This window comes from Anastrepha ludens, chromosome 4 (assembly GCF_028408465.1).
Source record: "Anastrepha ludens isolate Willacy chromosome 4, idAnaLude1.1, whole genome shotgun sequence".
Taxonomy (NCBI): Eukaryota; Metazoa; Arthropoda; class Insecta; order Diptera; family Tephritidae; genus Anastrepha; species Anastrepha ludens.
The window spans coordinates 4,084,941-4,102,440 of record NC_071500.1 but is presented as its reverse complement, the minus strand read 5'-3'; the positions used below and the strand labels follow the sequence as shown (position 1 = coordinate 4,102,440).

General features: G+C 38.0%; 1 protein-coding gene across 2 annotated transcripts in view; it reads right to left on the bottom strand.

The window, feature by feature from the left end:
- Window positions 1-17,500, bottom strand: part of LOC128862217 (breast cancer anti-estrogen resistance protein 1) — a 115,499-nt gene that overhangs the window by 59,545 nt on the left and 38,454 nt on the right. The window contains exon 1 of one of the 2 annotated variants that reach the window (XM_054100722.1): window positions 79-1,033. The exons of the other annotated variant lie outside the window; for it this stretch is intronic. Within the exon in view, the coding sequence (XP_053956697.1) occupies window positions 79-144 (66 nt within the window). The 5' untranslated portion in view covers window positions 145-1,033. Of the gene's footprint in view, window positions 1-78; window positions 1,034-17,500 lie in introns of those variants that run through there. 2 annotated transcript variants of the gene reach the window in all.

Genomic DNA, 17,500 nt, shown 5'->3' with positions numbered 1-17,500 from the left:
TATATTATATATGTAAGTGTTTACTCGTGCATATGCATGTAATTGTCATTATGTAATTTGATATTCATATATACAGACCTTATGGATTTTTATGGCTTGTGGACGTGGGACATCGTAGTCCTGTAGGTAGCTCGTATCCAACATTTTGCCGGTTAATTTGAATTTTTTCCAACAATTAATATTTTTTAAACTCAAATTTGCTGCTTTCACTCAACTCAAAATATTCATGTACAATACACATATCCTTGGATTATGAAGTCACAATATTTACAAACCGTTTTCGAAACGAGTTCCTCGCACCAAATCGAGTTATTTAAGTATATTTAATCCAGGACAATATAAATAAATAAAACTCGATTACAACAAGTTAATGACTTTAACACAAATTTGACTTAGTTGCTGCCAAAAATAGAAGGCGCCTTCAATTCAAACAATTCATAAATCCTGTTAATTTGAATTTTTTTATTAGATACGCCGCTTTTTTCACCACACAATTCCATAGCTTATAATCATCTTGCCTGTTAAAGACAGACTTGTTTTTGTGCTCGTATCTTTTTCTATGTGGAATTCGCCAGTAAACACTATGGTTTTGTATTTTTTGCAAGCTCAGCTTAAAAATCAAGTTTAGCGTGAACGGCGACTCGAGTCGAACATTTTCATATACAAAATATGTACATACTCGTACACTGTATAATAGCAACAATTCACAACAAAAGACAATAACGACGATGCAAAACAACACTATAAAATCCCATATATTCGGGTATGAAAATGATGCCAAAAAGATAACGACAAAAAGAAATTTTTGCCAAAAAACCGCTGAGCTAATTCGAATTTTCAGATGCCTTGCCGTGGAGTTACGGTGCTCGTATACATAGAAAACGGCGCGAATGCGACGAAAGGTTACCAAAACGTACCGAAAACTCAGCACGAGATCTCGAGTATCCGCTGTCTACGGTTGATTGCTGAACAAACGAAACGAAACCAAACAAAGTCAACCGCAACACACTACCAATAGTATTTGACGCGGCAACGTATCTCAATCGACTGACTTGGTAAACAAGCGAAACAACGAGCCGACTCGCTTAGCGTTGCTGTGGAGTGTTGTTGCCATCGTTTTCGTATTTAGCTGAAATGGTGTATTTTTGTAGTTCGAATGGCGCAGGAAAAGAAAATTGGGCATTTATGAGGTACAAATGTAAACTTACACTTATTTAACTGCTTGCCTTATGGATTGAGCGACTATTGTGTGCCACTTTCGATGGAAGCTTTTCTCGTATTTGAGACGAGGTTCTTATTTCAGGTGGGGAAGGAGGATCACGTCTCCCACTCGTTGTTATAAAACAATGGGTTAAAATGTACGCAAATTTATTACGAACGGGTCTGCGGCGCAGTATCTAAAGGTCTTAATGGGGCTGTTATGCCTCTATTTTGTCTCGCACCGATACAGTTAAGTTACAGGGTTCCCTATTCTCTTTTTGGAGTTTTTTTTCTGATAGCTATTGACCTCTTCATTATCGGAAAGTACTTGAAATGATTGCTAATAAACTTCAGCACATCGGCTATACTAATAATAAATACTTCCTGGTTTCCTGGTTGCTCAAAACTGTCGCGTGTATATAAAGCGTTGCCTGATTAGGCTCGGACGTGAAACTCCCAGGCTATTATATTTGAGGGTCAAACTCTGGAGTCTATGAAAAAATGTACTTCTTTCACCACAATTCACACAAAAAGGATAAAGGCATTGCAAAGAATTCAGCTCACTAGGCAGCTAAGTAAAATGGTGATGACGACGGAGAAACCTATGGGATTGAAAATGAGCTACTTGTGAACATATTATATTAATCACCATCATCATTTCCTTTATCTCATCATTTATCAAATGAACTCCCGTTAATATTACATCTTTGCATCTCTCGAACCACGATTACCCCTTGAAGACTTTCCAATCTTGACGCTTTGATCCATTTCCAGCAATAGTTAGAAACACAAAACGGAAGTTTAGTAAGTACTATCGTGCTTTAATGACTAAACACATATTGGTAGTCAAGTTTCCGGAAGTCTGTGGACGATACCGTTGGCTCACTAGGAGTCATTAAATAATAGATTACTAACATGAATGATTATTGAATGGCGCCAAAACGCTCTCCGCGACACTAGGAGAATCATAGGCACTCAGGATTTGTAAGGAGTTCGCCGAAGCCCAAAACCTCTCTCCGCCTCCCCCTGCTAGCCGCTGAAAGCTGTCAGGGACTGCTTATTGGTTATTCGCAACTAAAGTTCATATCTAAAGGCCTTTCACTATCCGTCACCTGTGACCCGTTCGGTTGCCTACAGCTCGGCATTTCCGAAACATCCCTAAATCCGCAATCCCATATTCCTTACTCTAAAATTAATACCATCTGGTTTTGAACTGCTATTTGTACGGGATCACTGGATTTTTATAGAATTACAAACAGTGGTGGTTTGTGCCACGGATATATACCTGGTATGGTACAATTGTTCAATTCCTATTTTCCTATTCCTCTCTGAATGCTCAAGTGTGGATTTCTACATAATGCGTATACTGCGTAAATTTCCCTAAATGCAGCTCAACTAATTCCGAGAAAGCTCACTGACTGACTGCTCTAATGAGAGACCCCATAATTATATTATAGGGATCCGCCGAAACGCTTTAAGAAGAGCTGAAGACGTTTGATAAGTCATTATATTTCGTCACGACTCGTGATTAATTAAGGAGTGCATCGAACGCTGTGTAAAGAAGGTTTGGGCGGCCTTTGAGTTGTTACCAAATGATTTAATTTTTATACTTCTTCATCAGCCTTCATTAGTAGATTTGCCGTATTTTGAGAAGTTCTTCCTCCGTACAGTCCTATTTTAAAAATGCGATGGATGTACAAGCCTTTCAACTCCAAACAGAAAATTACTCCAGTCAATGGACTTTTGAATTTGAAGTCATTATCCTCAATTTGCACTCAGCTCTAAACAAGGGAAATTAATAACTCTTTAGGGTTCTGAAAAAATGTTGCCGTGTGCAGAACAATTGTTTCTCGGTCCCCTTTATGTTTGACAGGAATTTGTTCGTTATGCGGGAGGCGCAATTCCTCACTGTTTTTGTGCGAATGCATTGTTGTAGGATCACATTTATATATATGTATTACATACGCACACTCACTCATACCCAGAAAAGTGCACATGCAGATGCGTGGCAGCGTGTACGTGAATGCCACCCGCAGACGTCGTCGAATGTCACGTCACTCACTGGACGGACGTATGTTAGCACTCATGTTGTCCGCTACTCCTGGGCAAGTTTATTGTGATTTTTAACGCAAAACTGGTTTCGCATGTAAACAAATTCAACAAGCCCATACTACATTTTGCGCGCATACATATGTGTGTGTATCTAAATATTGTATGTGTGTGTGGGTGTGCACATAAAAATGTATTGCTGCCAAGCGTAAGGGTTGTAGATTTCAAATTGCCGGCGAGGTAATCAGGATTTCAGAAACATAGCTTCATTCTCAATGGCTGCGAGCTGTTGCAATCTCCAAAGCGGACTCGTACTGGAGTTGCATTTTAATGAGATATTCGTACTCTCTCCGGGTGTTTGGCGGCGGATGTGCACGCAACTTCAGATAGAAGAAATCATGTCAAACATTTATTTTGTTTACTCGTTGCCCATTAAAAAACAATTGCATATGTAATTATTCATTTCCTTTTGCTAGTTTCTTTCGAATTTCCATTTAATTTTATGGCACAGCGCTTGGCCAGAATTCAACGAAATTTGTATCAATCAATGGGAGCGCTGATAAGAATCCGTAAAGATAAGAATAATTTTTTCGTTTTGTAATTTAACTGATAATTTCAAGAAAAAATCCCTGTCTACATTTGGGTTAAAAAATGCTCATTATCGGAAGTGAATTTAAAATCATTCTGATTGTGTAATAATTGACAAGTCATGTCAATCAATATCGCTTCAGTCCACAGTACTGCGAAACGGGGCTACACTCGTATGCACTAACAAATATACGAACTACATGCGTATATATGTATGTGTGTGGTACATGCACATGCACATGTGGACGTACTTTGGATGCCAGAAATACCCACACAAAACAGCAGCAGGCAGACGTCAATTGTTTTGCGCTCGTTTCTTAGGATACTTATTATGATTGGAAAGTTTGAGGCGTGTTTGATGCCTAAAATTTATTATTGTATAGGACACACCTTTAAGGAGGCGCACAAGCACAAGCAACACTCCAGACACAACTTGACTGAACTCAAGTGCTGCTGTGTGTGCTCGTCTGCCAGTGCCACTGTGGCAGCGCCAACTTTGACACTGGCAAATTGACGACCTGACGAACTGACTAACTGACTTCCATGGCAATACACACAAGGCGACCTTTCTCACACTGCCTCTTGCCATATAGGAAATCAGTTGAGCACTTAAAGGATATCACGTGACCTTCTCGAATGCTGAAGTGCACACATTTTTGTGACTTTGTTCACTTTCCTTGACTGGTTTGCTTGTGAAACGTGTAAGAGTGTCGAAGCGGCGATAAACAACAGGTCTTCGGTCTATCGGCTCTTCTGTCCGCAAATCGCAGGTCTTTCTTTTGTAGCATTCACGTAATTCGATACCAGGAAACCGACGGTGTCTGCCACAAGTAGCCGTTAATCGTTTGCTACTTGCTTTAATGGGTTGCTCATATTTATTTGGTCAATAATGCTTGGTCGCACCCAAAATTACATTTAACACTGGGAAGTGATTTGCCGTTGCGGTCAGGGTCAGCCGCTAAGATGTCATTGACACTAAATATGTGTTTTCTTCAAGTATCAAAAAAGGGAGTCGATGAAAAAATGCGGGAAAGTGAGTTGGTGTATAACTGAAATTTAAGGATTACGTTAAGATGTGTTTGAATGGTTAAATGAGCACATCCATGCAAGTACACATAAAATGTTGCCCATGCATTAACTCATTGCACATAAAACCCGAAAATCCATTCTGAATTTGTAATTTAATCGAAAAATATCCAATTGCCACTTTTTAGTAATTTTATTAAATAGAAAATAACAGTTTCTAATAAAAAAATCCAAAATTTCCTTTTAACAGAGTTGGCTGTTGATTGTTATGGAAAATTAAGCAATATAGGCTGCCCCTTTATAACGGCCAGTTTGAGAGCTTAAAAATACCGCTGCGTTTATCTCAAAAACGTCTTTTCCAAAATGAAAATCTTTGGAATTTTGTCTATACCTAAAGCCGACGTTGAACTCAGACCAATCACAATTTTACCCTATCTTTTGGAGGTATTCGAATTAGTTATGCATAAGCAGTTAAGCGCTTTTCTTTCTATTCATTCTGTTGTACACAAATGGCAAACCGGGTTATGAAAAGGCCTTAATTGCATGACTGCGCTGATGCTGCAGACGATATTCATGAGTCCATTGTCGACAAAAAGTCACTTTCCTTAGCCTACTTGACCACTTAAAGTCATTTGATTCAGTTAACCACAGTATTTTATTGGCAAAAATCGACACTTTCTTAGGGATTTCTTCTACGTCTTAATAGTGATTTGGTTCTTTTCTAGAAAATAGGTCACAAGCTGGCTGTAGTAGACCACTGACATCATCTGTTTTAGAATTACACAACGTAGTTTCACAGGATCTATTCGTGGTCCTCTTATCTTTTATTTGTATATCAGCGATATACCAGCAATCTTTACCGAAATGCGGTCGGATGTCTAAATTTATCGATCTTGCGCTCAATAATATAAATGCTGGAGTTCTTAAAATCAACCAAAATTTATGCCGCATTAACAAATGGGCATCCGACAATGAACTAACTCTTAATCCTAAGAAATCTCAAATGCTTGTTATTTCCAGAAAGCCCCTCGACACTCCAACTCTTCCAAAAATCTTGCTTGGCGGCATTGCTATCAAGTATGTGCGTACGGCTATAAATCTTGGTATAGTTTTCAACGAAAAATTAACTTTAGATAGTCACGTAAATTTAGTCGCAGGTAAATTGTACGGTTAGCTTCGCGCGCTCTGGAGTACGCAAAACTTTACTTCTCTACGTAATCGCATTACTTGTGATGTATTCGGGATCAAGACAAGATACCACTTTTCTCATCTTGCCGACTTTGTCTACTCAATGTCCCTGGATAAGCATCGTCAGTTCATATCCGTCTTACTTTCGTACAAAATCTACTACTCCAAAGTAACTGGGTACCTCGCCCTCAGAATAACTGCCACGAAGTCAGTGAGAAACTGTAAACTTCTCGCTGCTGGACCCAAAACACTTACGACAGAAATAAAGGTTTTGGTGCGTGTGACTCGACTTTGAAATTCTCTTCCCTAAAGTTTAGTATCTATAAGTAGCATGAACACACTATAACCCAAACTTCAGAGATAGACTGGTGCTAATCAGACAGATAATATTATATTAATTCAAGTATTTTTTCTCGTTATTTAAATATTAGCTTGAGTTGTTTTTCTTTGCATCTTAAAATATCTGCATATGCAAATTTCATCATGAGAATTGTAACCTATGGTGATTGGCAAAGATAATTATAATTTTTATCCTTGCGGAATTGAATCAGTAAATAAATAAATAAATGTGTCCGACTTCCTTAATATTAAATTTTTTGTGTATTTTTATAATAATAAAAATTGGATTAATAATTTCAGAAAGAAAAACTTAATGTTTGCTCATTTCATTGAGCGAGAATCTAATCCGGTTTTCTTTAAACATCTTGGTGGTGCAACCAATCCCAATCAATTTTCGGCAAACGATTTTCGTAAAACTACTCTTCCAATATTCTCAATATTTTTGAAGCTCTTTTCAATATCAAGCCTTTCTTGCACATTCAGACCTGATATTTCTTTATGAAACGCGAAGTTTGTGAAACGCAAGATGTGATATAAAAATTTTCTTTGTCTGGTAATATTCCTTAACATCGCAGAGGTGTCAACACTGCTATCTCTCATCTAAGATTCACAATAAAATACCTCTTATTTCTAAAACTATTTCAAGTCTATAAAATAATTAATTAATATAAATAATAATTATCAGCATAAAACGGACGAGCTTCCTTTCCCGTCCGTAATTTTCAGTCTGCCACTGTACGCAAATGTATGAGAAAATCGTTACTTTTTGTAATTTGTGTCATTAAGTTTTTATTCCAATCGATACTCGGACAAACAAAACGAAGACGGAGCAGAAGAGGAAGAAGAATTCGTCAACAATATTCATTCAGCTGCGAGTTTTAATATTCATGGAGTTTATTAATCATCCGAAAGTTCAGCCCACATTTAAGCTATGGCGTTGAATACATATCAGTTCCAGCAAAACTTCTACTACTTGGCATTGGCTGCATGCCTAATTTTTTTTATTTTTTTTTAGTATTTTTATGAGCGACATTTCTTGAAAAACAAGTAGGTAGTAACATCAACTACTTCGAGTGACGTAAGGTGGATAAACCGCAGATTTGACTTAACCGCATTTTGTGACCGCTTCCAGAAATTTAGGTTAGGTCACCGATGGTAACGAAAGCCTCTTAATTATCTGCATTTTTTTGTTTGCTTTTAAAACATTTTATATTATTTTTATTATTGACATCTTTTTTTTAATTAAAATTCTAACGAAAATATAGAGAAGCTCCAGCTACCAGAGCAATCGGCTTATCTTATATTTATTGAGCATCTGCTTATACATTTCAATGAAGCCTAGCAATACGTTTTAAAATGTTGGGTTTGGTGTTGTCATGGTATGGGCGGCTATGAGCTAAAAATTCTTACAGACTTCCGATTAGGTAGGCAAGTAGAAATGGCAATCGGTCTTTAAACCAACTCACTAAAACTGTTGCCGATCCATTATGATACCACAGCTTCTGCAATAGTCGAACTGAGGTATGTTCATTCTTAGGGCATGCGCACCTAGGAGGCTGTGGTCAAAGCAACTAACATAGAGGCGTGTTTCCTTGACCTAGACTTATGATCAGAGTTCAAATTTAAAAAAATTATAATTATATTGATTATAATAGGAGTAACCTAGGAGTCCTCTCGCTTCCGTCCTATCGTATGGCGCAGAAGCTTGAACGATTACAATATCCGATGAGACGTTCCTTGGAGTGTGGAAGATTTTTGAACCTTTGAACGTTGGTGATGGCGAATATTGCAGGCTATGGAACGATGAGCTGTATGAGCTTTACGACGACATAGACATTGTGCAGCGAATAAAGATTAGGCGCTTCGGTGTCCGACTCTCAAAGCATTCAATGCTGTACCAGCTGGTGGTAGCAGAGGATGAGAAAGGCTTTCTCTGACTTGAAGAGATCAGGTGGAGAAGGACTTGAGTTCAATTGGGGAGTCCAACTTGTAAACGATTGGGGCGCTTAAACGGTTGTCGCGCCAATCAAGAAGGAGCATAAAAAGTAACCATTAATCACGGCAACAAAAAAATTGCTCGCAGAATTCCTATGGCGAATCGTTGCTCACTGAGAGATGCGAATAAACAGAAGATGCTTATCTTTGAAAAGAGAGTTCTGCCAAAATTGTTTGATCGATATGTGATAAAGTGATTGATGGTGTAGATGAAGACGCAGTTTATTAGCGATTTTGGATACGGAGGACGCAGGCACGAAAACGAGATAATTGGATGCATATTTGCAGCAGGCGAAACCCCGAACCAGATTGTCCAGCCAACAAAAATATTGATGTTTTTGTATTTGTTCTTTAGCCATTATTAATTTAAAGTAACACATAAAAGCAAATAATAAATTTATTATTCAGTAAATATAAAATAGGTAAGTTTTCAAAACCACAATTTTTAGAACACGATTGACGTTTGAATGCCGTATGTTCTATCAATACTGTGGTTGTGGTCACTTGACCGCTTTGATGTCCAGTGTTAAGAGGCTGAGCATGAGTTTATTTGTTACGAAGGTCAAGTGTGCATAGTTTTTTGCATATAACATTTTTTTTTGTTAAAAACAAAGCATTCCTTTTCCATCTAAACATTCATCGTATGTACATATTAAATATACATATCAATGTGAGTACAGCCCGTGGCTCGTTATGACGAATGAATGCAAATTTATTCATTAAAAATGAATCACACATTGACGGGCACCTGTTTTGTGTAAATACAATTACCAAATGTAGCAACTTGGCATACCTACATATATTATTTACACATACACACACATTTACATACACACATACTTGTATATCAACAAAAGTATACATTGGCACACATTGTAAGTCAATAAATATGTCCGTATGGAAGTGTTGATGGCGGGCGCACGAAATGTACTTCACCTTCTATGAATGCCCACAGATGCTTCTTGTTAACATCTCTATGGAAATAGGCGCGCGCGAACCAACTTGTAAACATTTTGAGATCGCGATCAGAGTCGTGTTAATTAAGTTGTTAATATGCACTGGAGGCAGCGAAACGAATTCTCCTAAGCCATGGGCCATTTGCAGTTGTTGTGCTCGAAAGCATACATATAATCGCATTTCGATATGCGATATCACCCGCATAATGATTATGCACCAAGTACATTCATACACACATATGATGCACGCAAATAAATTTATTTTTCAATCCACCCCGAAGTTCTGCGAGAGGTAGTAATGCAGCGCCTCGCGGGTAGACAAAAGCAGCGATGGCAGTGGCTTTCTTGCTTTATTGATTTCCAGCTGTTTGTTTATCGGGGTAGTAAAACGTTGGTGTACCACCCGAAATTCCTCGAAGGAATTCCCAATTCGATTGCTATTCGACACGGTTCAATGCATTTTGCACTGTGAAAAAATTATGTGAAGAATGCGCTGTGGTCTAATGATTTTTGAAATTCTTTAATTAAACAATTTGCACTGTAACATGCTCAGTGGATAATTACTGAAGAAGTAAATTTATGTGATAATAATCGCCAATACGTATTTAACACCTGGGCTGGTAGCACCAGAAAACTTAAAAAAAATCCACAAAATCGCTTTGAATGATCGAAAAGTGAGTTGCGTGACTTAACTGACATCGTAAAAAAATCAAAAGAAGGTCTTGGCTTTATACTGCATGCGCATTTGACTATGAGAAAGCTCTTTTCAAAGTGGGTGCCGCGTTTGCTCAAAGATTTGTTTCATCAAGACAACGCACCGTGTCACAAGTCAATCAAAACAATAGCAAAACTACATGAATTGAACTTCTTTGCTCCCACATCCATCGTATGCGCCAGATTTGGCTCCCAGCAAATACTGGCTGTTCGCAGGCCTAAAAAAAACGCGCCGAAATTTCGCTCGAATGAAGAGGTTATCGCTGAAACTGAGGCCCTTTTTAAGGCAAAATATAAATCGTTCTACTAAAGTGGTATTGAAATGTTCTTGCGACGCTGGAGTAGTTGCGTTGTTCTTGATGGAAATTACTTTGATGAATTATGCCAATTTTGAACAAATAAACGTGTTTTCTTTGTTACGCCCGGGACCTTTCAGCCCATGTGTTTCATAGTAATTGAACTTAAAATTAACTTGAGTATCTAGAAATGGGGAAACCCATTTAGAACTCAACAGAAACATGTTCCATAAGTAACCTGTAAACGGCCATATTTTCCCTGATTTTCATTAAAATTATTTAAAATGAAGAAGTCAATATATTTTTTTCAAAATTGGCATACAGTTTATTTGTACATTAAAATAATATAAATTTTTTTTATTTTAATCATTTAAAATGGCGGATGTACACTCAATTCTTCCAGGAAGGTCGCAGCGGGGCTTCTCAATCGGCGGGCATTGTAGCATCGGCGTCAGTGACCTGAATACAAAAAACCAACATTTTTTTTATTTACTAATGTCATAATTTCTATATGAATTAAAAAAAAAATTAAAAAAAACATCGCAGAATAAAATGCTTCAAAACAAAATTATTTTTTCGAAAAATTTTCGAAAACGAATAGAGTCGTCTCGGTTGACGATCTATAAATACTCAAATTTACGTTCTAAAATTTGTTTGACATATTCTCAAAGGATTATATTAACATTTTATGATAAAAAAAATTCTTTTCTCGAAATTTTACAGGTATCTGTCCCCTAAAATATACCTACTTTGCTAGCAAAAAGCATCTGCTGTTGGTCATCGTCGATTTCTTCCATTTGATTGGAAGCCAACACTGAACTTTCTCACATAAAAGAAAAAAAACTAATGAAGCCACCGTCAAAAATCGTTTTGCAGCCAACTTTAAGTTTGACAATACGAATAAAAAGCACAAAGTGTGTCGCCAATACGGGAGTCAAAATCCCCTCTCCCTTATCCGTCCGTCGTTCTCCCTTTCAAATGTTTCCCTGGGTAAATCGGGACATAGAACGAGCATAGGATAATTCTTTAGAAGACTACGCAAATTTTTATTGCGGCAATGCGACAAAAACTCAGCAAATTTCGATAAGTTTAAGCCACTAAAACAGTTGTCAGTGTACTTGCATAATTAATTCCATCCACATCTGCTGCTACTCTAATCTATAAACGGAGGGAATAACTTCACTAACAAGCACTCGTGTGATGTCTTGAGGGTGAAAAAAAGGGTGACCAAAAGGCGATCATTCACCACACTTCCATATCTTTAGAAGTGTTTCCAAAATTGAACTACTACATTTCCCTAACTGCCCCCAATCTGCCTTTATTTCACTACAACTGAATATCTCAAGTGTTGGCACTCCATTTAAAAATAATAGAGCCATTCCGTACTTTATCAGTCCCTTAAATGCAGCAAAGAAATAAAAATTTCTATTACTCGGGGTGATTGTCAAAGTAGTTGCTTCTGAGTTAACAAACTATTGCTCATTGAAGTTCATATACAAGTACGTAAGAGCAAAGCAGTTCAAGTTAGTGGCTTTGTAGTGGCAGCGAACTGAAATCACCCAACTGTAATCAGCCGCTTCGAATTGATTTCGGAATTTTTTTCGCAATTACTTATCGTTTTGTGTTCGTTAAAGATAATTATTCAACGAATTCTATGCAACTGTAAAGAAAGTAATTGCCCATACATCCCCACATGCTTGCATATATACATTGAACATTTGTGCATACATACACACACACACATACATATATGAGTGAATACCAGAATGTTACTGTGAAAATAACAAAAGCAAGAAATTTTGACTCTGCGCACGTTTTCCACATTTAAAAAAATGATGTATTTATTTGTCCATTATGGCTGCTGCATCACAGAAAGGGTGTTTGCCAAATATGGGTGTTTCTACGAAGCGACACAAATGCCAAGAAAAGAGCCAATAGAAATATGTTTGCAATGCCAAAAACAAAATGACACACACTTATATAAGAAATGCAATTTATTTCTGGAGCAGTATTGAATAAATAAAAAAAAAAATATTTTCAATTGACATACTGGGTCATCCAAATTTCTTTGATGCCGGATCTTTCTCGTAGCCTAAAAGTTATTTAAAGCGTTGTTGTTATAACATTATTAAACATACCTAAGCAGATCATAATTTTCGATTAACAATCTGGTAGAGTCGTTAGACCGTTTTTCTTAAACAAAGCATCTGGAAAGGCCCTCACTGTCAACAGATTGCGAAGTCGAGATATCTAAACAACGATGTTTTCAACTTTTGTTAATATTATGAATATTGAAGAAGATAAGTAAGTTAAAAGAGTAAGACATACAGGCTGTGTCAGAAAAAAAAGAAGCGCGATTATTCACGAAGTATAAAAGATATATGTATAGTTATCGAGGATAGCTCGGCATCTTCTCGGCATGCTTTGAAGCTTTTCTGCGTAGCTGGTCGACAAAGAGGACCAGATTTTACGAACTTGACGTACGAGTTGCTTTAAATCGTGGAATGGTTTTTGGGAACATGCGTTTTCATAATTTCCCACACATTTTCAATTGTGTTGGCGTCTGGGGACTGCGAAGGCCAGTCCAATACTGTGACATCATTTTGTTGTTTTGTTGTTTCTCAATGTGTTTTTCTGAGAGCAGTGGTTTTTATGATGTGGGACGGTAGGATATGTTCGCCTCCTTCAGTCGTCGTTTGATGGTGTTGATACTCACATCTATTCCAGCAAGAGTTGTGCTTGCTTGGCGTAGTCGCAATGAAAGGTCTGGCCTAAAGGTTGGACGATCACTTCATCCTGCTTTTTTGTCGTCCCTCGCTTCACGCCGCGCTCGGAAAAGTCATCAACATTTTTGTGCACTTTATACCGCTAATTCCACATCACAACAAACTTTTTGGATTTTTTAATCACTTTTGCAGCCGCGTGCATAAAAATACCGCCTCAAAATGCTTCGCGTTCTGCTCACTCATTTTTGTTTGATTGGGTTTATCCTGAGTCAGCTCTGGCGTCGTAGCCCTTGAGTGGGACTATTACGCAGCAAAAAGCAGAACGAAATATATCTTGAAGTTACAAGAAAAAAGCCGGTTCTTTTCTTCTGACACAGACTGTACATACCACAACGCCAAGGAAGCATTTGATTTATTGCAAAAGAAATTCAAAACGAGATGATAATTTTAAGATGTATTGAAACAATTTGGCCACATAAATGATCCGATTCAACGTCTATGTATTATTTGCTATGAAACCATCTCAAGGATGTAATTTACAATCTTTGCATAAGCCAAAAAAAGTGCGAAAATCGCCGAGATAGAGCCCAAGCCGAAGAGTTCACAAAAATAAATTGGCATCTGTTACTGTGCAAGTGCGGAGACAATTAGTAAGTATAATCCATCATTCACAACTTCTATACCTTCAAACGTACTTGTCCATAAAAATGTAAAAAATTCACATTAAAAACATGGGTTTAACTTGAATTAAAAAAAAATAATTTAAAGGCGAAAAATTCTTGTATTAATTTTCAACTTTCACTTAGGAAAATTTTCCTGTGTATGCCCCCACTTTATACATATATTTATTCCTTCCGCTCCATAGTGAAGCATAGGACCACCATAGGGTCCTACTTCCATTTCATAAAATCAAATTAGACAGCACTCCCTTGCATTTGTTTGAGTGAACTTTTTCAAGCAATGCATTTTCCTGCAGGGTCTTTCCTTTATGCACCCACTCAGAAGTGCTCATGCACTTAGTGTTGCAAAAGTCCGCATATGTGCAAACTTAGTCCTTCTTTACCACAAATAATTTGGCATGTTGGAAAATCGCTTGAGGTTGAATGAAATTCAATTCCATCCAAATTTGCGCGCATGAAATTCGTCTGCCCTCAAGCGTAATGTTTGTAGAACTGGCACTTCTGCTTTTGAAAACACAAAATCAAAAAAAACCGCGCGCATTGGCATACCAAGAACGTCTACCATAACCAATCGCCACCAGCTTCCTTTCAGCTGCCGCTCGCCAGCCGAAGTTCGAGTTGAGTTCAACACCCACATATGAATACCATAAATTGTTGCGCGCCTTGCTGCTTTTACTGCTGCGAGTGTATCGCTAGACAGGATTGCTCTTCGTATTGCGGTTTCTGGCGTTGCAGCTGCAGTTGCATTGGTGCGTCTGGTGCTTTTATTGTCGATTTATTTGCTTACGAGCATACAAATATCTCAATTACATTCCCGATGAAATGCTTTAAAATTGTCAGGCCACATCTTGTCTGTACAGCAGCATCTCAACTTTGCGTTTTCTGTGGCACGGAGGTGGTGTGTGATTCGAACGGTTAAAGTGTGAGCGCCACAAGCACAATTTGTTGCATGCGGCACTACACTGAATCTGTGGTAACTCTGAATGCTTTACCCAACGCACGCGGCGATCAGAATAGTATCTTTAGTAGAATATACAGTAGGCCGGGTCGATTTGTGGGGAGACAAAAAAATCGCCCATTGCTCTGTGAAAATCATATTCTAGGGATCAAAATAAGAAACTTTGCCGAAGGAACCATACCTCTAAAACGAATTCTGATGCCCCCCAATTCCGGTCGAACTTTTAGTGTCTTTTGTGGGGAGGCAAAAAAATCGCCCATTGCTCTGTGAAAATCATATTCTAGGGATCAAAATAAGAAACTTTGCCGAAGGAACCATACCTCTAAAACGAATTCTGATGTCTCCCAATTTGGGGTTTAAATAGTTAAGGTATTCAGTTTGCAGATTTAAAAAGTCGCGTCTTACTTTTTACTTATAGAAATTTAAATGTAGCATGAAAAGAAATGAAATCAGACCCCTATATAAAGAGTATTTCAAAAGTGACGCCTAGATGTCAGTAGTGAATAATTCCTAGACGGCATCTTTTTTTTATCATCTTTGACATTTGTCAAGTAAATAGATGAACAATTTTTCACGATAGAACAACGCGTCAAAATTATTGAAGCTTATTATGAAAATAGTCGATCATTAAGAACAACATTTCTCAAAATTGGTTGTTTTTTGGTGGGATTAATCGTCCCAATGACTCGACAATTCAAAGCTTGGTGAACAAATTTGAAGAAACTGGTTCTTTCCCGTATAGAAAAAGGACTGGCAGACTAGACGTTCTATTGGAAATACTTCTGTTGAAGCGCAAAGTGTTGCTGAACAACTCTCAACACCGATATCTCGGTACATCGACGTCCGCAACAATCAGGTATTCATGAATTGATGCTTTGGCGGATTTTGAGCGGAGAGAATCCAAAATTTTACAAGTTTTATTTTAAAGCTACACCGTGTCACGTGTTTTGACAAACCCTTTATAATTGGTGCGCCCATCATATATTGGGTGTTACTCCTACAAGTGGAAGACCTCTTATTTAAAGTCAACTCCTATTTCTTCGCATCTTTGCAGGGCAATGAAGGTTTTAATGCCTTGCTTACTTCCACCTAAACCTAAATGACGGCCGCCTGCTGCATTTCCGTTCGTAGACGCTCAGTTTCAAAACCCCGGGTACGAAAAAGCAAGGTGGGCGCTCCTCAGGAAGACAATGACAATCCTCCGAGCGCGTTTCTGAAGTGAGAAAATCCTCATAAACATCATCTGGCGTTTCGGAGGTGGCGTAGGTCCCTTAATTAAGGGAGAACCTCAATGCTCGCACATGGCAGTTCCGAGAATACATCGACACATAATCGACATAAAAAAAAGTGCGTGTAGCGTAGTACACATAACAGAATTGAAACTTTCAAGGCAGACAAATAAAGAGGGAGAGACCCGAGAGAGAATGAGAGAGAGAGAGAAAGAATATATATCTAAATAAATTCACAACATTTGTAGAGAATACAAATAGACAAAATTTACAAAAAACGGAGAAGGGTCGACCGGTGGTAAACGCCGGACACAAACCGTGGCAACAACGCGCACTACTCCGAGCATTTATCACCTCCCCCCAAACGCAGCGATTCTAGGACCGCAGCAAGGGCACAAGTTAATGCAAGGCAATACCAATAAATCCGACGCCGGAATGGATAACACTTTATTGTACGCACAAGCACTAACCAGGAAGCGGATATAAGCGCCAAAAAGTAGGCACCAAACAAATTGGGACCAAAAAACGCCCCAAACAGTATGCACCAAAAATACATTTCCAAGAAAACCCTCAGGAAAAACAGCTTAAAGTGAATCAAAGATATATATAAGGTATAGCTCTCTCTGCTCTTTCTCTACGTTATATCTTTTTTCTGTCTTGTGGAACGAAAATGTCCAAAACGTTGCATGGCCTTGAAAAATTGTTCTCTCCATTCTCGCTCACCCATCGACGCCTAAGAAGTTTCACTTCAAAAATGTGCTAATTTCAAAATAGATGGGTTTAATGGGGCACCTATTTACTAAAGAGTACAAATAGAGCCGATTTGTGAATAAAATTAAAATTCTAAATCACTGGATTACGAAACTTCTAATTTGAGGTCTTCGAAATGTTGTGATCTATTTTTCAAAGCTATTATCATGTCTTCTTATCCAAAACCTACTTGCGCTATGATGCAATCTCTTGTAGGATTTTTTCTTACTGGTTGGATGTATGGCACACACTTTGCAAGGGCCTTTGTGGCAGAGCAAACTTAACACCAACAGATGAATCGGAATTTCGCATTTGTTACTTAAGTTTATGGATTTCCGCTTTGCGTGAAATTTGCGTGCTCGTGTGATGCGGCTCTTCAACAAGAAATCTTTTAGTTTTTATAATTTTTCAAGCCCATATCTTCCGTACTTCCCTTCCGTGAATATTTGCTGCATTACTTTTGCTTTTTGCTTTTTTGCCTCTTTGAAAGTAAAACAAACAATTGTCTGTTTTCTTGGAAACTGTTGCAATTACATACAAATTTACTATTGACTCTAATGTTATGTTATTGTTGTTATTACGATGATTGTTTTCATTGCTCAGTTGTGCCAAATTGTTGCAGTGTATTTTTTCCTGTGTGCGGCGGCGTGTCAAAGAGATCCAACAGTGTTTCTTCGACTTTTAAATCTCTGTGTTTTTTATTTTTTTTTACATATCGACGGATCGCTGTGGCCTGCAAGTACCGCCTTCGCCGCCGTGTCAAGCAGTGAGCCATTAGTTGTGATGTTTGATTTGTCCGGCTATGC